The following is a 23,725-nucleotide window of genomic DNA, read 5'->3' as shown; positions in this document are numbered from 1 at the left end:
TATGTACGTATGTATGTGTGTATTAAAATGGTTCCTTGACAAATTCTATAACACTGATGTTGATACAAGGAAGAGCCTCATGTTAAGAGACAGCTGTATCCTCTCCTTACAGAGAGCTTTCCAAAAGGCTCAAAATGACCTCCCAAGTATAAATCATTTGTTCTGTCAACAACTCTGTTAGGTAGTGGGAAGGATTATTATTCCTTTTTTACAGACTCAGACACCCAAAGGAATAAGTAATTTGTCTATCATCACAGCGTAAGAGATAAGCCAGGAACAGAGGAAGGAAGGAAACAAATATTTAAATACCTACTATGTCCCAGTACTGGGAGGAGAAGGGCCTACTATGTGCTAGGTACTGTGCTAAGTGCTTTATAAATATTCTCTAATCTGATTGTCACAACAACCCTGGGAGGTAGGTGCTATTATTATTTCCATTTTATAGTTGAGGAAAGTGAGGCAGACAGAGTTTAAGTGACTTGCCCATGGTCACAGAGCTGGTAGGTATCTGAGGTCAGATTTGAATTTGGATATTCCTAACTCCAGGCCTAGTTTTATATTTACCATGATACTTAGCTTCCTAGAGTGCTAGTTCCACTACTCTTTTAGATACATGTGCAACATCATATTCTAATCTGAAACTAGAGATGTGAGGTTTATGTATTTTGCATAGATATACCAATCATTAAGGTAATAGATAAATAAGTCACAGGGCCTATCTGGTGTTCAATGGATAGAGAATTTGGTCCTGGAACCAGGGAGACTTGAATTTAAGTCCTGCATGTGACACATACTGTTTATGTGACCCTCATTAGCTCACTTAATCTCTCAGTGCTCTGGGTAACTAAGATTTTTCAGTAGCCCAGAGCATGCCAACTTGTACTGGCATGAGTTTCCTTACTGGGACCTCCCTAGATCAATGAAATCACAGGTCTAGCCCATATTCTTCTCCCTAGGGAAGTAAGCCATGATTTTTATAAGAATTTTACACAATTAAGCAAACTATTTTTCATGGTATCCATAGAGGCCATTAAAGAGCTCACTAAACTAAACATCAACTGCACATTTATTAACATCTGATTAGTTTTAAAAATATCTTAGCTATTTACATTTATACCATTAAGGAAACAACTGTAACAAAAGCCCTATGAATCATGTTTTATATAGGCATTTTGCACAAACTGCAAAGAAATATAAATATTATATTATATTTAAAGATGTTTCTTAAATTATATAACATGAGAAATATGAAATTTTCCATGACCACATGAGAAATTAGTCATTATTTTCTCCCTGCCTAATGGCTGTCTGTCTAAACATTCAGTATGATTATTCATAGGTAGTCATGGCTATGGGAGCCTGAGAGTCACCATCACCTATAAATCCTATCCAACCTTCCAAAGAAAGGAGAGTCATTAGAAACAGTCTAGGTTTTTGTACATAAAACTTGGAATGCTGAAAAGATGCAATGTGTTTAAAAGTTTTTTTTTGTTTTTTTTTTTTTATAAAAAAGTCTTCAACCTAATGGTGGGATGAGAAGATCATAATCAGAGGGCGTCCTGTTGAGTGAAGAATCAAGCTTTGGATTGTCCCGGGATGGAGGTCTGGCAGGTGGCAATGGCACTGGAACAATAGCTGAATCAAAAACATCTCCTAGAGGATAACACAAAATCTTAGTGTGCTTTTAGTACAATAAATTGACACAATTTTGCCTTTCAATTCTATCATTAAGATGATAAATATAGATGGGAAATTTTCATGTACCCACCCTTTATGTATATGCCTAATTCAGAGGGGTTTGATTTCTTTAGCTCCAATGAGGTACCATGTATTCCATTCATTATACATTGACCATTCTCACACGACCTGGGGGCAGAGAAAAAAAAAAAGACATGATTTATTTGACTATAACAAAATCCAATTTTAAATTTATTTATGGTGAAGAGGAGATAACCCCAGCGTAATATTTTATAACAAAATCTGAAAGATTAACTCTTTCCCTATGAAAAGAGAAAGTAAAATTTATCTGAAAATACTTTACATGTCCTAAAAAGCAAAAGTTAAAAAGTCATGAAAAGAAAGGGGAATTTTAAGTGTTGCTATTACTCCTTCATTGAAAGCAAGGATTGCAATGGCTATAGAACAAAACTTAGACAATAATAATTATCAGTAAATCATACAGCCCTTTAGCAACCTTCTATATTTGTTAAGCACTAAAAAAGAACAGAGATGATCCATATCCTAAACAATTCAACAGGTTAATAGCTTCATTCTTGAGTGATGAGAAAAAAAAAGGAACCTAGCACCCTGTAGGAGGTTAATAAATGCTTACTGATTATCACATACATTTTAGATTTTTTCCTCCTTACAATGCAAACTTTTTTCAAAATGAAAAGAAACTAGTTTTCATTACAAATTTAAAGTATCAAATAATTTTAGTCATAGAACTACCAAATGAGATGAGACAAAGATATAGGAAAGAGTAAATAAATTAATGCAAGGGATTCAATTCAATAAACATTTATTAAGTGCCTACTATATGCCAGGCTGTGCTAGGTGCTAGAAATAAAAAAGCTCACATGAAAACAATCCAGTCCCTGTTCTCAAAGTGCTTAGGAAGAAACAATATTTACACTGATAAGTGCATTCAGAGGAAACAGGGAGGGATGAGTACTAATGACTGAGAATTCATTTGTAGGATTTGGTTGGACCTTGAAGAGAGGTAGGGATTCTAAGGCAAAGTGAAGAAGAAGAAGATATTAAGCACCAGGAATAGCCTGTTTAAAGGCATGGGGGTGGGAGATGATCTGCTGTACATGGAGAATGTCCAGGAGGTGAGTCTGGCTATATGTAGGGCACATGAGGTGGAGTAATGGGAAATACAGCTGGAAAGACAGGTTGGAGCCAGGGCTTCCAAGATCAAAGGGCATTTATATTTTATGTTAGAGGCAATGGGGATCCCGTAAGCTTCTTCAGCACGTGGATGACCTGCTTAACTCTGTGAAGGATGGATGGGTGAGGAGAGGGTCTTAGGGAGACCACATTGGAAGTTCTTAGAGTACTCCAGGAGAGAACATTCAGTGTGAGGAAAAAGAAGAGGATAAATAGGAGAGATGCTGTGGAGGCAAACTGACAAGATTTGGCAAATGACTAGATAAGGCAGTAGAAAAACAGGCTCAAAAAACTGAGGTCCAAGTAAAGAAAAATTTTTCGAAGGCTACAAAGATAATAGGTAGCAGAGTTAAAACATTAATGCAGGTTTCTAAGATCCAATTCAAATGTTCTTTTCAATTAAACCAGACTACTCAGGAGTCATTCAAAAAATAAAATTCTTAACTTTTAAGATTTATAAGCAGGTCTTCAAAAAAGAATCAGACTTTAAAAAAAATGTCAGGGTCTCCTAATAAGGTCAGATCCTAAATAATGGTTAATCTTCTGTTGTATAAGTTAATTAATACCAACAAGGACAAATATCAGAAAACAAATATTAAATATTAAGGCACCGAAAGCACTTTATGAAAGTGAGGAAGGATGAATAAATGAAATTTAACATTCTGTCTCCAGGTTCAGTATTATTCTTTTCTTTTCACAGGGTACTGGTTACAGATAGGTATAAATATTCAATCATTTTACAAGAAATGTGATTAGCAGTGGTGGACCCCAATGAAAATATTTCTATATTCAAAAGTCTTAGTCTTAATGATAACTAAAATAACTAACTTATTCCAAATAATATTTGATATAACATGAGAATTTCACAAGTGTCTTGAATTTTCTACAAATAGGCTTGGAACAGGATCTAGACCTTGAGTATCATACACTATTACAGTGTGGCTTTCGTCAATAACATATTTTAAGGGGACTCTAAATAATTTCTAGACAGTACTGTTGAAATGAATGAACTATACGCTACATGCTAACCGTTATGAATATTACATATTGATATCAATGTCCTCTGCCCTTCTGGTAGAAGTGAGGAACAATGAATTTGGCATGGATTGTTACTTTCACAAAATCTACAGAAAATGGCACAAATTCTTTTTTAAGGCAAACTGACCTGATTCTTAGAATAAACATAAACCAATATATATATATTTTTTAAAAAGGCAGAAATTTCAATAATTAGAACAAAATAAGTTCTCTGGGAGAAATGTATTCAGTTTATGCTGACAGTTCATTCTCTTTAGGAGGTAAGAAAATAGTTTATTTTAGATGAATCAATCACTGATTTTAACAGATGCTGAATTTTCATGAATAATGATCAACTTTTTGTGAAGTACAACTGCATTATTCAGCTAATATTTCCCTTTCTCTACATACTGACAAATCATTCTTTTGATGCTTACTAATCGTATGACTTTAGACAAATCACTTAGTCTCCCTGGTCTTCATCTTCCTCATGTGTAAAGAAAAAAAAAGGTGGGGGGAGTAAGGAAGAGAAGAGGCTGGACTAGAAGACTTCTTCAATCCCTTCCAGCTCACAGGATCCTATATACCAAGGGGAAAAGAATTTTGACATGAGGGTAAATTTCTGTTTTATGAATATAGGAAAAGTCTTCCTTCCCAAGTTTAAAGTGTGAGGTGATCAATGGACATTTATAACAACTAAACTCTAGCAGAATCACATTATTATTCAGTCTGTTGATAAATGTTTATTAAGCATCTACAACATACAAGGAACTGAGTTAAGTGCTGGGAATACAAAAAGAGGTAAAAGACACAGTCCCTGCTCTCCAGGGGTAAAGGTTCACAATATTTTCTTTAATGCCCAATAGTATAAAAAGGATAATAATGGTCATAATTAAATTAATATTAATAATTAATTAAAATAATTAATAGGATCTGTAAAACTTACCAATAAAGATTTAAAGAAAGCTCACTCTATTTAAAGTATAAAAATATAGCATCATTTCCAGCTGTGGAACAACTGAGAATTCTAGGATCAGATTTAGAGCTGGCAAGATCCCAGGATCATCTAGTCCAACCCCTTCATTTAATAGATGAGGAGACTGAGTTCAGGAGAGGTGAAGTGATTTGCCTGAGGTACTTCTTCTCTAGCTACAAGGAATTACCAAAAGGAAAAAAAATGGAGAGTGCCCAAATATACTACAAATTTCAAAGGGTCAAAGGAATGTAAATTTAGTAACAATCTATCTAACTCATTTTGAGACTCACTTTTTCAAATTAAAAAAAAATACAGAAATAATTCTTCACAAAGCCGCTAAGTGCTTTGTCAGTAAAGGTCCTAAACAAAACAAAGTAACATCACAGATTTCAGTTCTATCCTTGCAATAGAATGCTTCGGGCCACCAGGCTGTCAATAATCTTGTCTTGAGAAGTTACATTTCACTTAACTATTTAAAACTACCTATAAGTCCTCAAGACAAGGGCTTGCTCATCTTGAAGCCCCTTTCTTTTTATTCTCTTATTCTATAAAAATGGCAATAAAACTTTGTACAATTTGAGAATGAGGTTATCACTCCACTCTGGTAAACCGTATTGCATTCATTTGATTAGGTTTTAAAAGCAAATGGCAGACTGCTGAGAAGAGTCTGGGAGGTAAATCAAGTGTCTATAAGAGAAAATAAATAAATAAAATCTGATCTTTTATACACCCAGATAGATAAAACTCAATGAAATTGAAGAATACAATTAAGTTGAGACTTATTCGTGAATTCACTTTTTGAATTCAGTTTCTTTTTCCAACCTGAAGATACTAAATCTCAGTGAATCCTTATCTAAACTTTTCATATTCTCAGTGACTTTTGAACTCTAAAGGTAGATGCCACTCCAAAAGCTAAGGATAACATGAAATGGGAAGAAAGAAAAAAGAATGAATCATAATGTCAGTATCTGATCTCTATAAGCCTGAGGAAATTTTAGCTAATGCAAACTGTAGGGATGTAGGGACAGGGATCCAGTATTGTGAACAGCAAAGGGAGACATTTTTTAGATGATTTAGTTTCATTTATTCAAAATCTGAATAGAGTCGGCTATGTTCATAAGTGAAAAGACATGAATATAAAAATTCTCCAATATGTAATAAGGATAATGTTAAGGCATATTTGCATAATGACTTTCTTTATACCATTTCAAAGTTTCTATAGATACTCATTCTTCTTGCGGAGGAAGGTATGCAGAACAAATCCCAAGCACTGAAATAGTTTACTGAAATTGCACGTATTCTACATGAGCAGAATCATATTAAATTATGAGCTATTTTTTTTTTGTGGAACAAAATGTTCCATTATACCCACCAGTTAACTAATTTAGTGTAATGGCTTCCTGATTAATGAGAAGTTCGCATCTTTTAGTTCACTCTCGATATAAGGGCAGAAAATAGGAAGCATAAGGGAGGTTACAAATTAGCCCAAGAATTCAACTGTTTCTAATTAAATGTAAATGATTAAACCACATAAAATCAGTAACAAAGGAAGGAACTTCTATGAAGATGTAAGCTGATAAATGTTGCCTGTGTTCTTACCGTACAGGAGGCTTTATATTATGACAATGAGGTGGTTGTGAGCTCAGGGACACAGGATGGGACGAAGGAATCTTGTAGTCGTCATCCTCTTCATCTACGTTTTCTTTTACTTTTTCTGACAGACTATTTGTTAAAGGAATAGGACACCTATTAAAAACAAAAATTCTAGTCTAGAATTTGCTTGACTTTTCAGCATAGTCAAGTTTGATGTGATATATGCAAATCACATAGACTACTCTGTCAGTCATTCATCTTTCAATTACAGGATAACATCAGAGGAGCTGCTTCTTAAAATTAATATAAATGAATCAGATTTTCATTCTTTTGACCAAGATTCAATAGAGGGGAAAAAAGCATCTTTATGTTTATAATTTTAAATGAAAGAATAAGAAGAACTAGGTGCTGTCAAATCAAACAAAAAAAAATCTTGCTGTTATCAGAAAAGATGCATAAATTTTCCAAAGTAACTTCAATAAAATATTCAGTAACCAGGTAATCTTTTAACATGAAGTGGATAAATAAAATGACAAAAATAGGCAAATTTTCAACTTCATTTTTAATAAAAGTCTTCATGAAAGAGGCAATGTCTCAGGATAATTGGTACTTTCTATAGGGAATGGTCAGTTCAGTTTAAGGATATCTTATTTTCTTTTCTTTAAATTTATAATTATGAAATAATTTTTTTTAGTTAAGCATGAAACATGAACTGCAACCATTTAGAGCAGCAGAGAAAGAGAGAACTTTACTTGAGGTCCTCATTTCCATTATCTGATAAAGTATAACAGATAATTGTTTAAATCTTCAATTTATTTGTCTAAAAGAAATGAACAGAAATTAATAAAATAACTGAATTATAACCAGAACATAAGATGATCAAGTAAAACATAGGGAAATAAGCTTCAAATGAATGATACAGGTTTCTATTTTTATATTCTAGGAAGTCTGCGATTTTCAACCACCTTCTGTAGAGGGAGCAAGAGGTCTTCTCTAAATACAGCAGTTTATAGACTGAAATAACTTGTCATTACTTATTAATGTGAAATCAAAGGGAAGGGCAAGTTAAATAATATTATTGGGCTATAGAATGGAGACAGATCCTGTACTTAAGAGTATTTTGAGCTACAAGGCACCTCAGAGGTGATCTAACCCAACACCCTTCCTCTTACAAATATCTTTTTTAAGAAAGGATTTGAAAAAATTGGAGGACTAGATCCATATACTTTAATTCATAAAGTTAAAGTCCCCATAGCTAAAGGAAATAGTTCTGATAAGATTTGTAAACGAATATTCTTAGTATCCCTTGAAGATTTTTGATAAGTTTTTAAAAACTGACTGTAAACTCTTAGAAAATGTCTACACTGATATATGAAAGAAAATTCAAGTTTGCCACCAAAAAACATAGTTGGAGAATTTAATGAACTGTATAATGACATATGAGTACCTATTAAAAGTTTGGTTTCTTAGTAATGGTAGGTGAGCAAATGCTCATCTGACTAAAAATAACGGGAAGGGGAGAAGGCGGAATGAGAGGAGGATATATGGAAATACTATTTCTATGTCCCATATAGGCACTTTCACCTAGCTGACCCCCAAATCACAACAACGGGATCCAGTAACTTACCTTATGTGGTACTGCTTTCTTTGGGGTTGTGAAGCACTCTGCCCTTTATAACTTCAGTGGATAATATAATCTTACCCTAATTCATCTTCTAGTTATATTGAATTACTAGATAAATACTTCTGAGTTTATAAAAGGAAAAACTACTTTTCAACCAAATACACACCATACTAGCATGTCAAAATTCAGAAAAGTACTAAGGTAGGCATATGGTATAAAGATGATTTACTTTCAAAGATGGCAGTTACTACCCTAACAGCAACTTTATTTTCAGGAGTACATTTCTGACATCATATATTGCTCTTCAGTAAGCATTCTCTTTTGCTGAGGAAGAATATCAATTCAGATATCTAAGGTCTGAAACCAGATCAATGTATGAATTTTCCTTTGAGTTGCCTTACAAATCAACAGATAAAGTATCTTTGAAAGAAATGACCATTGATCCCCTACTCATCAAATTCAAAAACTTCTTCTCAATTATCACCCAATGTGACTTCTTAGCTCTATTTGTTACTGACCCAGACGCCCCTTTTTTGTTTTTTACTCCCTGGATTCCAGAAGACTGTTCTCTGATTCTTCTTTTACATCTCTGTCTTCTTTTCCTCTTGATGACCCCCCTGTCCTATCCCCCTTTCTAGGTTCTGTTGTCAACTGGTTAGTCATTTTTCTCTATGTTCTCTATCTTAGCAATGCCATTTACTCCCACAACTTAACTCATGCTCCCATCGATGAAGATAATTACTAAATCAATTCATATATCCAATCATTCTCTTTTTCCTGAGTTTCACATCACACTTACAAACCTTTTTTAGGATATTTCCATCTGGATGTCTTTCCTGTTTTGCCTCTAGCTTAACATGTTCAAAACAAGTCTTTTTCCCTATGAATTTTGTTTTCTTCCTTGACTTTCCTATTGCTGTCATTGGCATTAACACTCTTGCCAGGCTCCCTCTTGTTTTTACAAATCAAATCATCAAGTCCAACTCTTCCTATCTCTGTGATGTCTCTTGTATCTTCCAACAACTCTGTATAGAGTTGCTATAGCCCTTATTCAGTTTTTTGATACCTCAAATCTACTGCAATAGGCCTGCCCTGCTTCAGTGTCTCTGTTCCTAACCCCAAGTCACCCTACACACAGATTAATTCCACTATCTTATTATTTCTACCCATCATTTACAAGTCATGTTGTATATTACCTATAATCATGAAGCCTTGCCTGAATGGGTAATGACTCAGATTTCACAATGCCAGGTACTTGCAGTTATCTCTCCCTACATAGTCATTGTATATTATAGCTTTCCCCCCTCAAAAATGTCATATCTCTCTAAAAGTCCAGAAGCTCTATCTAGGGGAATGGGTTATATTTTATCTAAACTCTGAACCTTTCCCATACCTCTATATATAGTAGGTCCACTATAAATGACTGTCAAATCAATCTTTTTGAGCCTATCTCTGGTTATGTCATGCATACCATTTCCCCAAAAGCCTTCAATGACTACTCATTATGTAACAAATTAAATCCACATTCCTTGGGATTGGCATTCTTTGATCTGATTTCAATGTATCTTTGCGGTCTAATATTTCTTTACACCCCCTTCATACATTTTATCCTCCAGTCAATTTAGACTAGCTCCCTTCCCTAAACATGTTCTATGATTTCCTATTCACATTCTTCCTTCCACTGATACTTCTTCAATTCCACCTTCCCATATCCCACCTATTGCCCTCAAATCACAGATAAAAAAATGCCATCTCTTTCAACAATATACCTCATATCTCCAATTAGGAATAATACAATGTTTTAAAATGCTGTTTTTTTTTTATTACACACCCCACATACATTCTAAGTACTATGAGAGCAGGTAGTGTTTCTTCTTATTTATAGAAGAACTGGGTTCATCTCCAGACTTAAAAAAAAAAAAAGTTTTGTAGCTATGTGACCGTGAACAACTCACTTAAGTTTCCTAAGCCCAAACTTTCTCATTTGTAAAACGGGGATGTTAATATTTGCAAAGGTGTTATTAGAAAAGTACTTCATAAACCTTAAATCACCAAATAAATGTGAATTACTAATACCACCAGCATACTTAACATACTATTCTAAACATAGGTATTTGATGAATGTTTGGTAAATGAATGAAAGGATGCAAAGTAAAGTTCACTTTTCGCTTTACAGGACTAAAAGATTCTAAAATACATCATTTCAAAGTAATTTCAGGGAACTAGATTCATATGTTAAAGATCATAATTCTTAAAATGTCATTTGTAAAATATAACAGAAAAAACTGAGACTCTCACACTCATAGATATTTAATGAGGATTATGATAACCAGATTTACTTTTCCTTATAGTAACATATTTCAAATGTGAACTTCTCATAGGCCATGATACAGATATATGTAAGATATTATTTAGAAGTTTAAATAATTTTAATATGCCATAGTGTATTCAATAATGTCAATGCAGGAGTTCTGACTTAATAGACTATATTAATAAAGAATATTTCTCATTCAATATACAAATAATTTTTAAAAATAAATCTCACGGGGTCAGGAGGAAGTTGTTTATGCAATAAAATTAACAAACCAGGACTGACACTAATTTTTCAAGAGCTATAAATCATAACACATTTACATTCACTATCAAAACAGCTTCAAGTTACAAACGATGGCTTTTTTTCCTGAAAATTTCACACAGAAATACCTTTTTTTCCTCTCAAATAATTTCATTCCTGACATACAATTCAGGTCTTATATATAACATGTGGTAAAAGAAATAATTAAACAGAATTATACATCATTTATTCGTGTGTTTACTTATTTTTAGTAGTAGATACATGTTAATTTTTTTCCATAGGCCAATTTTCAACCACTCATTTTGTTTTATGAAAAGCTGCTAGGTCAGCAGGTTAGCAAAGTAGAATTAATGAGATTTGGCTGGTTCCCAGTTAAAATTGGCCAAGAAGCCATCCTGCAATTTTAAGCCATTATTTGATATTTTTTACACAGTCTTCAAGCATTTACTAAGTGTTCAAAGGATACACAGCATTGTGAAAAACATCACGGAGATTGTGTGTTAAGATGTAAACTTAAGAAGTGCACTTTCTACTATCTTCTGACTAGATATGAACCACAAATGAGGTAGAATAAATTTGTACCATTTTACACCTGAACAAATACACAAAAACCAGGTAGACTTCAGGGAAAAAACAGATTTTTTTATCTTTTGGCATTAGGACTTTACTCAATAAATTCTTACATTCGATAGGTTCAATCTTCAAACCACATTTTGCTACTGAATATTTTATCTTCCTAATGTTGGGCTACATAAACTTTCACTGGTACTTTCTTCAGCTTACACTTAATTTAACCTCTATAATGTCCTTGAAACATCATTTCTGTTCCAGCTTGTCAATTGGTGTTTCTTCCTCTCGTTCAAGCAACTCCTAAATAAAACTATCCTTTTCCACAAACTATTCTAGATTAGGAAAAAGAAGTGATCTTTTTCAGGCAGGTGAACTCTTGTCTAAATATGGGATTCTTATGAGCATACACACCATTAATTTACTTAAATCTTTACATAATGGAAATATTTAACAATATGTACCACATAAGATGTACCACACAAACCTATTTTCTTCCAAAAATATCAAGCTGAGATTAAAAGAAAAAGAGATAAAAAGGCAGAGAAGGGAAAAATTCTATAGTTCTAAGAAAGGCAGATATATGTTATTAATGTATGGTTTAAAAAAAACAACTATTGGAGGTAAAAAAACAAACAAACCAAAAACCCCAACTCTTTACTACATATTGAAGTTGCCAAAGATAGGTCTCAAAAGAAAAATATCCCACTTTCTAACACTTAAATCTATTTGGTCTGGAATGATAGAGACCAGAGACCAGAAAATTTATCCTCCTCCTATGGAAGATGCAATTTCCAGTAACTGTTGAGCAAACTCTCTGGAACAGCTCACCACAAAACACTGCTGAATTTACCTATCTGGTGCTTGAATAGTAAAGCAATTATACCAGCATTCAGTTCACTGATTTCACAGTGAATGCGTAATTCCATAGGGATGTAGGAATAGAAATATGAACATTTTCACTTTCATCAAAATGTAGATGCTACACTTTGAGATCTCATTCAGTTTCTTTTTTCTCCCTAGCTGTACAGGTTTCCCTATGAGAGGAAAATAAACAATTCATGGGGAGAGGAAGTTAAAGATTCAGCTCTTCACACAAAGGAAGATGGGAGTACTAAAGCATATAAGAACTGGACTGTGAATTAATATGCGTAATGGCTGTTACTCGATTTGTGGAAAAACAATTTAAAGTGATAATTCCATTCTATTAATAAATATAATATAATTTTCTTTTTCTTTTCTTTTAAACTTCGCTATTTATCTAATTTGTTTCAGAGAAAGGAAGTGTAGTGGATATATATTAACAAAAATATTTCTCTGGTCGTTCCTAGGTTTTTCATTCCATTTAGAAGGATTAAAATAACTTGGACAACAGAAGAGTACCCCACATACTGTATGACAGGATCAGGTTCAAAAAGGTTACAGTAGACAAGAAAGTGGAGCCTGACAATATCCTCAAACTAAGCTAAAAGAAACAGGGTCCAGAGTAAAATGGATGATTGTCTCAATGTATTTGGGTTGACTGACCACATCTGAAGAACTGGGAAAAACTACAGTACATCTAGTGGAAGGCGATGGTTATAGAAAAGAGAAGGGAAATCAGAACATAAAGATTAGCTAAAGGAATTGGAGATAATTAGCTTAAAGAAGAGAATATGTACAAGGATGTCTCTTTCAGTATTTGAAGAGCTGTAATGTACAAAGAAGATGAGAATGTGTTTTACTTGGTCCTAGAGAGCAGAACTGGAAACAAAGGGTAGAACAGACATCAATCTAATATAAGGAAAATTTCACTGACAATTAGAAGTGCCCCAAATGGAATAGATGTCCTCTGTAAGTAGCGAATTGACAATTACTAGTGGTGGTTCAGGCACAGAATAGGTGGTCATCAACAAATATGTTATCAGGAGGTATGGCTTGAGCTAGATGGCTTCTGAGGGTTCATTTAACTCAAGTTTCATTATCTTTAACTACAGCATTCTGAATAAAAAGAGTTCCCCGGTAGTTTATTGCTGACTTCAGCAATGAAGAGATTTTTGTGGCAAAATAGAAAAATAAAGGGCAATAAAAGATTTTGTTGGCATCTATCAAGTTTACTGGACTCAGTACTTCATACTGGTTCTAAGGGCAACCTTGGCTAACTGAAGAATTAGTGTCCTTTGCTTCCCAATTATCATCCAGTTATCCCTAAAAGACAGGCAACTTATATTTCTATAGAACAACAGAAGGATCAGCAATTAAATAATATGCTACATGAATGAAAAATGGCATGTTTATATTTGGGGTGTACTACTGTCATACATTAATGCCATTTATGTGATCAGTGATAATACTTTGCACACCTGAATTGTGTATATTAGCAGAACAGCCAAAACACTAGATAAATCTATGTTAAAATAATCCTTCTTTGGCAAGAAAATGAACCAAAATAACTTTTCTGTACTTAATTTCATTAATTTAAGAATAGGAGTGATTGTTGAACAGTCTGTTTTCCTTTGGGTCAAAAGCAAATGCACACAATTCATGGCACTGCACAATCAATGAAAGAAAGAATTTCAAGAAAAAAAATGAACACTTTGGATGAGCTAAATAAATGATCTGCCAGCACTACTTACCACATACATTCTGTTTATGTGAGAATAAAAACTTTCCACTAAGGAGCTTTCCATTAAAAAAAAAACCTGCTTATCACCTTAAAACAAGGGAGGATCATAGAGGTTAGGAAAAAAGCAAGGGAAAAAATATGTTGGGGAAAATTAGCTCATATACAAGAATTAATATAAGATTAATTAGTAGATGGAAAGAAAAACTTCTCCAGAGGGGAAGGGGTGTGCTACACACACACACACACACACACACACACACACCAAATATATACATATATGCATATAAGAATATATGCACATATATATTTCACATTCTACAGCTGACAGGCCATCCATGAAATTATACATTTAGCATCACTTTTATATAGTGTACAATTGAAACACACAGAAGTGATCTCACTTGTCTAAAGTCACATATTTAGCTACAGAGTTGGTCCAAATGTAGGGAAAAGAATTCTCGACTTTTCCCCAATGAAGAACTCATCATCAGGGAACTTGTGATCTCAGTGATTTCATCAGCTTTGTTATTTATACTTCATCAGTATTTTCAGCTGTCTTTGCCCTTCTGATTGGAGTGTTGAGCAAAAAAAAAATCCTCTCAAAGTCCCTATTTAAATGGAGCTCAGAAACTCAGTGTTTCATTTGCAATGGTTACAGTGCATGGTTCTGACTCCACCATTATCAAACATTTCCCACTTATCCCCCTCCTTTTAAGCATTTTCTGTGATGTTTTCCATCATTAGACCATAAGATCTTTGAGAGTAGGAACTGTCTTTTTCTTATTTGTATCCCCAACATTTAGGATACTTCCTAGAACATTCTCGGTGCCTAATAAATGTTTACTGCATTGGTATTGTATTGGAATCCCAAGCTCCTGTGCTTGAGTTCCAGGTAATAATTTTTCAATAATTACTATCTTGGGAAAGTCACTTTTCTTCATAGATGAAATCTAAGTAGATGTATCTGAACCACCACTTTTCTGTAATGTGTAAATTGATGGGACACTGATCTCTATGATCTCTTCTAGCTCTAAAACTAAAATTCTATGATTAGGATCCAGGTGCCCTAAATCCCTATCTTATGATTTTTCTGTTACCTCACTTTGTCATTTCAGTACACAGAATACTTGAGCCATTTAAAGTCAACATTAGTATTTTTAACCAGGAGAAGAGAAATTGTGTGGGTAGACAGTTAAAACATGGAAAACTGAACTGGAGTCTCTAATCACGAGATGTACAAGTCAATTTACCAAACCTCCAATTATAATTGGTATTACTATAAAAAAAGATTATAGCAAATGTTCATTACAGGAAAAAGTAAAATTCAATGTGTTGAAAATACCGTGTTAAAACACTCCTCTATCTAATCAATACAATTTCATTTTGCTTCTGGGGGAAAATAAGAGGTAATGGAAAATGTATCCACTTGGACAGTTTTAGATTCACTGGAAATTTTATGCGTTAGGAAATTGCCAATGAAATAATTTCATTAAAACTTTGCTAATTCTTATTTCACTTATCTACAAACTAGATAATTTTAGTTCAATAAAAATGAAACGACCCACACACCTCAAGGTTTTACTCCACTTCCCAACAGATTTAATAAGCAGAAGTGCTAAAAGTACAGACTCTAATTATGACAATTTCATTAATTTCATTGAATAGTGGTGAAAGCTATGTTTTACAAAGATTATTTTTATCCAGTAAAGTTCAAGTTTCATTAAAGTGTATGTGTATGAAACCAGTGAATTAGGGAATAAAATAATCTTCATAAAATACAGTTTTTATCACCATTCCCTTGCTTTAGAACCTATGCCTCCCATTCTCTGCCAAATGGTATTCATACTCAGTAATTTGTCTTGTATTAAAGAAAGTCAGAGCAATCTTAATCATTAGCATTTGCCATTTATAACTGGATTGTAAGACTTTTCCATTATTCCTTGCCCATTTATACTAAAGTCTCTTTGCAGAAAGGTAACTTCTAATGGTTTCCATTTGAACAAGTGATTCACAAATCTCAACAGAACTTACTTTAGGTTAGAGAGGAAGGATGTAGTTGGAAGAGGAGGGGAAAGCCGGGGAGGGACATCATATTCTTCACTTCCCAGGTGACCATTAGAAAAGACCTGAAAATGGAACAATTGGTTACTTTAAATAATCTCTTTTCGAGAGGTACTTTTGAAAAAAAATTAGACCAGAATTATGCTAATTTTTGATGAGGAAGAAACTCACTATTGTATATTTATGATTTACTTATAAATCATAAATATATAAATTTACATAAATCATAAATATATAAATTTACATAGAAGTAAATTTATGATTTACTGTTTTGGTGGTACTTACAAAATTCCACTGAAATCAAAAGGAGAGTTAAATTCATCTCAGTTACTCTTACTTATTTTTATGAAGAAATTACAATTTATTACTAAGAGAGTAAATCCCATAGTTGATTAAGGATAAGGCACATTAGCTATATATTTGACATTCTTTTCTTTTTTTATGTGAAACTACTAATCTCTATTATATTCATCTTGTTTTTTAAAAAGAATATATAATGCATTTACCATTTGACTTTCAAAACTTGCCTCTTTTTCTATGAACTTCCTTCTGTTCCTTTTTTTGAGCTTAAAAATGCTTTTCTTCTTTTTTTTTTTGGCAGCACTACTGGTAACTCTCCTTTTCCTCTCCAACCCTTTCCCAATTAAATAAAAAAAAACACATATGTACATACAGACACACACACACACAAGAACAGCAAAATGCAATCCTCGAAACAAATAAGCACAATCAAGCAAAACAAATCACCATATTAGTCACGTCCAAAAAGATGTGACTCATTCTACACCTTGGATCCATTACCCTTGTCAGGAGGCAGACAATGTGTTTCATTATTAGTCCTCTGAAACTGTGATTGGTCACTGTAGTGATTACAATTCTTAAGTCTTTCAAAGTTGTTTTTCTTTTTTATTTTGTTACTGTATAAATTGTTCTCTTGTTTCTGTTCATTTTACCCCATATCAATTCATACAAGCCATCGCAGGTTTCTTTGAAACCATCCATCATCATTTTTTTATTGAGCAATCTTATTCCATTTCAATTGTTTTTAACAAGTAGATGGGCATGACACTTCTTTCAAAATCAGTAAGTTTGCCATCCTGAATAATAAACATCACTTCTAAACAGGCATAAAAGGACTTCCTCTAGATTCCTATTTATATAGTTAGAGTCTACTTGATAAAATTCAAATAAAAAATTTCCCAAGAACAAATTTATATTGAAAAGAAATTGTGAGGAATATGCTAAGAAAAAAAACCAGGGACTAGTATTAATTTTGATTTTTTTTCTCACGCTACATCTATCTAAATATAAATGTATTCACATGTATATGCTCATACACATATGTACAATCAGTTACTAAGCATTTCTTAAGCACAAGGAAAAACAATAAGAACAATAGTGATGGCTTTCAAGGAGCTTACTGCAGTCTAGTGTGGATCACAACTTAGATGCAAACTAAATACAGGAGCTCATATGACGTAGAAAGAAGGAGAAATATATTGCAGATATGAAGGATGGTCAACACAAAGGCCCAGAGGTAGGTAATGGAGTATCATGAGCAAATACCATGTACAAGTACGACTAGTTTGGCTAGACCACAAGAATTCAGGATGGGTTATAATACAGAACAAGGTTAGACAAGTAGGTTGGCCAGTTTGGGAAGGGTTCTGAAAGTCAAACAAAAGAGTTTAATATTCCAAGGCAATTGGAATTTTAGAGTTTGCTAAGTAGAAAAGTCATATGGTCATACCTGCACTTAAGAAAAATCACTTTTGCTGCTCTATGGAAGACAAATTTCAGTTGGGAGAGATGTGAAGGATAGAAATCAAGTAGGAGACTTCTGCTATAATTTAGTAGAGATGCAGTAAGGAACTCAACTATAGTGCCAGCAGTGTGCATATTGAGGAGGCAAAAGCAAGAGATATGGAGAGGTGGGAATAGCAAGACTTAGTAACTGATGGGACATATGGAATGAGGGAAAGAAAATAATACATAATAACATCTTGTTTGTGAACCTGGAAAATTTCAAGCATGGTGGTTTCCCTGAAAGAAATTGGGAAATTAAAAAAATGGAGTAGGTTTAGGGGTATAATAATGAGTTAAGCTTCAGATGTGCAGAGTTTGAGATATTTATGGATCACCCAGCTTGAAACATCCTTTAGCTAGTTCATGATCTCAGACTGGAGCTCAGGAAGGACTGAGCTCGGATATATAGATATTGAATTCATTTGTAAAGAGATGGTAATTAAGCCCATGGGAGCTAAGGTCACAAAGTGAGACCAAAAGAGATGGAAAGAAGATAGCTTAGGGTAGTACCTTGGGGGTACATATACAGTTACCATCCATGATACTGAAGATAATCCAGAAGCAACAGTAAGTCAAGGAAGAAGAGAACCAAGAAAGAGTAGTCATAAAAACCCAGAAGAAAGATTGTTCAGGAAGAGATGATCAAAGCATACACACACACACACACATACTCCCATGTACACATGTGCATATGCACACATGCCCATGACCTTCAATTTATCAAGCAACCAATATACAGACAATTATTTACAGCTGTAGTGCCAATGCAATATTCAGTGTCAACGGTCACTATAAATATGCCTGCATAGTGCTTACGCACAAAATATAACAGACTCTCCATATAGAAGATAGAAGCAAAAACATTTATTCAGATGCCAGAAAATCAAATTCCAAAACCAGGCAAAGAAGTTAATAAGTCATAACAGCACAGAGAGCCACAGCATCCTTTAGCCTTCTCACAAACCAACATTTGCTCACATGGCTTTCTCCCTTGGATGTGTCCTATCCTCCCTCCAATCTAGCTGCTCTGACTCCCAGTTCCTGTGGGCTCTGCACAGGCTCCATGTGATTATATTCCGCAAAGCAGGGAAGGTCTTGAAATTCCCTTAGGACTTATTAAGGGGCAGGGAAGATCTTCAAATCCTCATTACCATTACAATAGTCACATATTAATTTGACATTAAAGCAATATGAAATAAAAGAAGTGGCAGTAAGGCATCAAATTTTCTGAATAATTTTAATTTTTATTATTTTGCACAAATAAATATGAACATCTCTACATACAAAGAAAAAAAGGACTGATATGAAACTCTGTATCTCTAGGACATAAACCTTGCTTTTTAAAAAAACAAAACAGAATATAATAAATTCAACATGTTAGTTTCAAGGTTATCCTTTCTGTTTCCATTTGAATTTCCTTCTGCTCTCTTCTGTACATTAAAAAATACTTAAATGAGCCTCTTCTCTTTTTTCCAATTTTTTTGGCATCACTATTTCTAACCCTCTCTACCTTCACTAAAAGTAAAAAAAATATATACTTGTAATAAATAAGGTAAACAAATCTATATATTAGCCACATGGGAAAATGTTTGTTTTATTCTACATCTGAGTCCATCATCTCACTTTCAGAGGTGAGCAGCACTGCTTTGTCATTGGTCCTCCAGAAACATGTCTAGACACTTCAATGATCAGTTCTTAAGTCTTTCAAACTTAAGTTTGAATACTGTTTTTCAATATTGTTCTCTGGGTTCTATTCATTTCACTCTCTATTAAGTTCATATAAATTCTCCCATATTTCTCTGAATGGAGTCAGTTTTTCATTACTTATATGAAGAAACAGTAATCCATTGCATTCATGCAATATAACTTGTTGAGTAATTCCAGAAGTTCAAGACCTTTAGGTACCAGTTCTTCCCTCTAACACAAAAGTGATACAAAAATATTTTTGTACATTATGGGTCCTTTTACCCTTTCTTTGATCACTTTAGGAGCATATGCCTGGTAGTGAATTGACTAAGTCAAAGCACCATTTACTGACTTTTGGGGTATTATTCCAAACTCCTTTCCTGAATTAGCAGACCAATTCATGACCACAGTTTTGAAAACTGGGTATGTATTTTATAGGTATGTATTTTAATGGTTTTCAATCACAAAATCATTGCTTCTTCTTCAACAGTCCAGATGACATGAAGCAGAAATGGTGAGTACATGTGGGTGTGTGTTGTATATTTTATATATGTTACATAATATACATATATTTGTAAATATATATATATATATAAAGATATCACCTAGAAAACCAGTTAAATAGCTATAATGATATCTCTCCTTTATTTGAAACTGTATTAAATCTTTATCATATAACACTAAAAGGCAATTTCTCTACCTTAAAAAAAAAGACTCAAATGAAAAGAAATACTTCAAATCCCTTAACTATAATTTATGGAACTGTTTACCTCAGAACGTACAGCCTGTGATCTGGTTAAAGAACTCACTTCTCCTTTTTATCATGTATGTGTACATATAAAAACTTACTATGCATGAATGAACCATATATAATAAGTGCATCGAGAGTTTGTCTGAAACAGCACTTCAAGATCATCACACATTGTGATATTAAAAATGCTATTTCCTTTTGCATTAAGTAAACAGGAAATAAGCCACATAAATCTTTCTCAGAAGTCATTTAAAACTACTCTAATCCTACAAAATAACAATTTATATGGATATTAATTCTTATCATCAGTTAAATCACTTTGAGCAGTTAAGTTGAGGTAATTTATTCATGGGCACACAGAATATTTAATTCTCAAAGGTGAATGCCTTACTCTTAATTGTATAGCATAAAATCCACTAACTGTTTCTAAATATTTGAATGGCACAGTAGATTCCTAACAGTCCTCAGTAGCTGGAAAACCTGGGTTCAGGTCTGACTCCTAATGTGCATCCCTGGCTTGGCCTAGGTCAATCTCTGTTAATAGAATTAACTAAGCTGATTAGTTGTCAATCTGCACTGGTAGAGAAACTTATTAGTAGCAAAGTTCTCTACATCAATGAAATCACACTTTGGTTCTTTGGGACATTGTGCCCCAAATAATCTACTATTTGTACCATAAATTCAGTAGCGACACACTAATTATCAGTTATAAATTTATGGGGATGGTGCCTCATGTCCTTGAAGGCAATGACTCTTTTTTATCCCTTATCTATATTTTGTAACAATTATAACAATGTCTTAACAATAAGAGGATTATTGAATTAGCCCTGGAACAATCCTCAAAGGTCATTTAGTCTGATGCCCTTATTTTACAGATGAGAAAAATTATACCTATGGAGATTAATTGACTTGTCACAAAAATACTAAATCGTGGAAACAGATTCTACACCAGGACCTCTACTTCTCACACACCACAGCACGGAGTATACATTAAATAAACATCTGACTGACAATGTCCTCATTTTCCAAAGGCGCAGTGGCTGAGTTCAACATGAGGACTTTCCCTCTCACTTCCTTCTGGATACTTAATAGCATAAAAGCTCAAAATTTAAAAGCTCACCTACTGCAACATGTTAACAAGAATCCAAAATTAAGACATCCATTAGATTCCTATAAAGAAATGAAAGTTGGGGTAGCTTGGTGGCACAGTGAATAGAGCACCGGCCCTGGAGTTAGGAGGACCTGAGTTCAAATTCGACCTGAGCCACTTGACACACTTACTAGCCCTGTGACTTTGGGCAAGTCACTTAACCCCAATCGCCCTCCAAAAAAAAAAAAAAAAGAAATGAAAGTTAAAAGTCATCATGCCTAGTGTTATCCAGAACATGAGAAGTTCAAGTTTAACATGCCTCCTGAGATAAGTAAATGGGGAAAAAAAAAAAAAAAGACTAAATGCTGGTATTTAAGATAACAGCTACAGCAAATACTTTCAATAGGATAAGATACTTTTTCCTCCTCGTTTTTATTGTTAATGGTGTATCATCCTGAACTTCATGATTCTCTCCACAATTCATTAGATCTAAAATCATTTAGCTGTCTCTACAAGACAAGCTTATAAAAAGGAATTGTTAATAACCTGGTTTTCTCTCTATTATAGGGTGGTGAAGATGAATGCTTCTCTATATTCCTTAGGAGACTAAAGTGCTTCCTTTTCTGATACTTACATAGGAGGTCCTCTAAATAAGTCTAGCTCTACCCTGAAAACTTAGGAGTAACTTTTGAGATTTCTATCTAAAAGAATCATGTTCACACACACACACACACACACACACACACACACACCCTCTCCCCCACCCACAAACATCCTCCCCTCCTCCACACTCAAACCTATTTGAAACAAATTTCATAGGAATATTTTTCCCCTGGAGAATAAAAACTAAAACTCGCAGCAAACTCAAAATACAAACATTATTCAAAGCTCTAGATTTAGACCAATGATCAAAAAGAAAAATGAAAACAAAAACCTCCATACTTATATTTATTTTCTGACAGGCTGTCCCTTTTCTTACAGAAATATTTGAAATACTTCACTGACACTGGCTTCCAAATTACTCCCAAAAGAAAACATGCTAAAGCACCAAAATGTGTAATAGGGAGAAATTTCAAATGTACTTTCCTGGCAAGATATTAGAGTAGCTGCAGAGAAATATTAGAAAGTAGTTTTCACTACAACAACATCAAGTAATGCCTTAAAACAAATAACCTCAAGTGAATATAACCCATAAATGAAAATAGGCTTAAGTCATTAGATATATTGAGAAGTAAAGCTATTGACAAAGAAAGAATTGGGAAATAAATTTTCATGCTTCCAGTAATACTTAAAACTATTTTGAAAGCCAACTTTTTTTTTCTCACATAAGCTGGAAAAGAAAAAAAACAAATAAAAAACACCTCAAGCAACTTTAAAATTAGCAAGAAAAACACTGGATCAGATATTAGATCTGACGTATGATGATCGAAGAACTAGAGAATTTCCTGAGTAAATGAGATAATTTAGCGAGAGGAGCAATATTAATTTTTATAATCGTAACCTTTGTTTAAAGGTATCTTTCCAGTAGCATGAAGAAGCAGACATAATTTTCTAAGGCATCTCACAATCTATGCCTGATTCACACCCTCCCCCTTAACCCCCCCCCCACCAACTCAGGAGACCAAGGGAATTCATTTGGTTTATTTTTTGCTTACCTCAGAAGGGACTTACAGTTCTTCCCTGAAAACATTAAGTACAAGAAAGGTTTTCAATAAATATAGTAAGACCCTCTTGTTGAGCCTACAGACATTGTCAAGGAAAGAAATGTAAGGATCTTAGAAAGCCTACCTTTCCCCCTGGACATAAGCAGACCCCATGAAGGGCTCTGGCTAGGCTGTTCCTCATGTGATCCCATACTCTACTATAATCTGGCTCCTTGTCAAATTGCTCTCATTGAGGCTCAGTCTCTAATATCTTTTTTTTTTTTTTTTAAATAAAGGTCCAATCTCCCTTTCATCATTATTTTCTCATAGAAGTCCTAGCTGCTGGCTAGTGTTCATAGTTCTCCATAGGGACTTGGAGCTGCATGAAACTTTCTTGTAGTCTATGTGCAACCAAGTATATATACAATTGTACTAAAATGTATACTTAATCTAAAATCTGAGTGTGAATATGGGGGGTGGAGGGAAGAGAGAGGGGTATCTAATTTGGTGGGCAAGTAGATTGCATGTCTGTGGCAAATTAAACACATTTTATAAATATAAATACTTTAACAAATTCCAAAGAATTCTTCTCACAAGATATTAATAAAAAACTAGTAGCATATGTAACTGTCCACTGTAGTAATTTATTGCCTCTTAGAGAAGGGAAGTCTTATCAAGGTAATATTTAGATTGGTATAGTTTTATTGCTGGGTGATGTTTTCATTTAGGGGCAGCTAAGTGGCATAATGGATAGAGTGCTGGGTCTGAAGTCAGGAAGACTCATGTTCATGAGTTCAAATCTGAACTCAGATACTTACTAGCTATGTGACTCTAGGTAA

General features: G+C 33.8%; 1 protein-coding gene across 8 annotated transcripts in view; it reads right to left on the bottom strand.

The window, feature by feature from the left end:
* CBLB (Cbl proto-oncogene B) overlaps positions 1–23,725 on the bottom strand; it is a 226,288-nt gene that overhangs the window by 28,047 nt on the left and 174,516 nt on the right. For 4 of the 8 annotated variants that reach the window (XM_069065293.1, XM_069065297.1, XM_069065295.1 and 1 more), the window contains exons 13-16: positions 15,881–15,975; positions 6,485–6,631; positions 1,769–1,866; positions 1,522–1,653 (exon numbers count right to left, since the gene is read on the bottom strand). In XM_069065293.1, the coding sequence (XP_068921394.1) occupies positions 1,522–1,653; positions 1,769–1,866; positions 6,485–6,631; positions 15,881–15,975 (472 nt within the window). The remainder of the gene's footprint in view (positions 1–1,521; positions 1,654–1,768; positions 1,867–6,484; positions 6,632–15,880; positions 15,976–23,725) is intronic. The other 4 variants (XM_069065296.1, XM_069065299.1, XM_069065298.1 and 1 more) reach the window with 4 other exon arrangements.

This window comes from Petaurus breviceps, unplaced genomic scaffold (genome assembly GCF_028583685.1).
Source record: "Petaurus breviceps papuanus isolate PSGF00001 unplaced genomic scaffold, PetGlider_PUasm1.0 90683, whole genome shotgun sequence".
In the NCBI taxonomy this organism is placed as follows: Eukaryota; Metazoa; Chordata; class Mammalia; order Diprotodontia; family Petauridae; genus Petaurus; species Petaurus breviceps.
The sequence above is the reverse complement of the archived record's forward strand: the minus strand, read 5'-3'. Positions and strand labels throughout refer to the sequence as shown.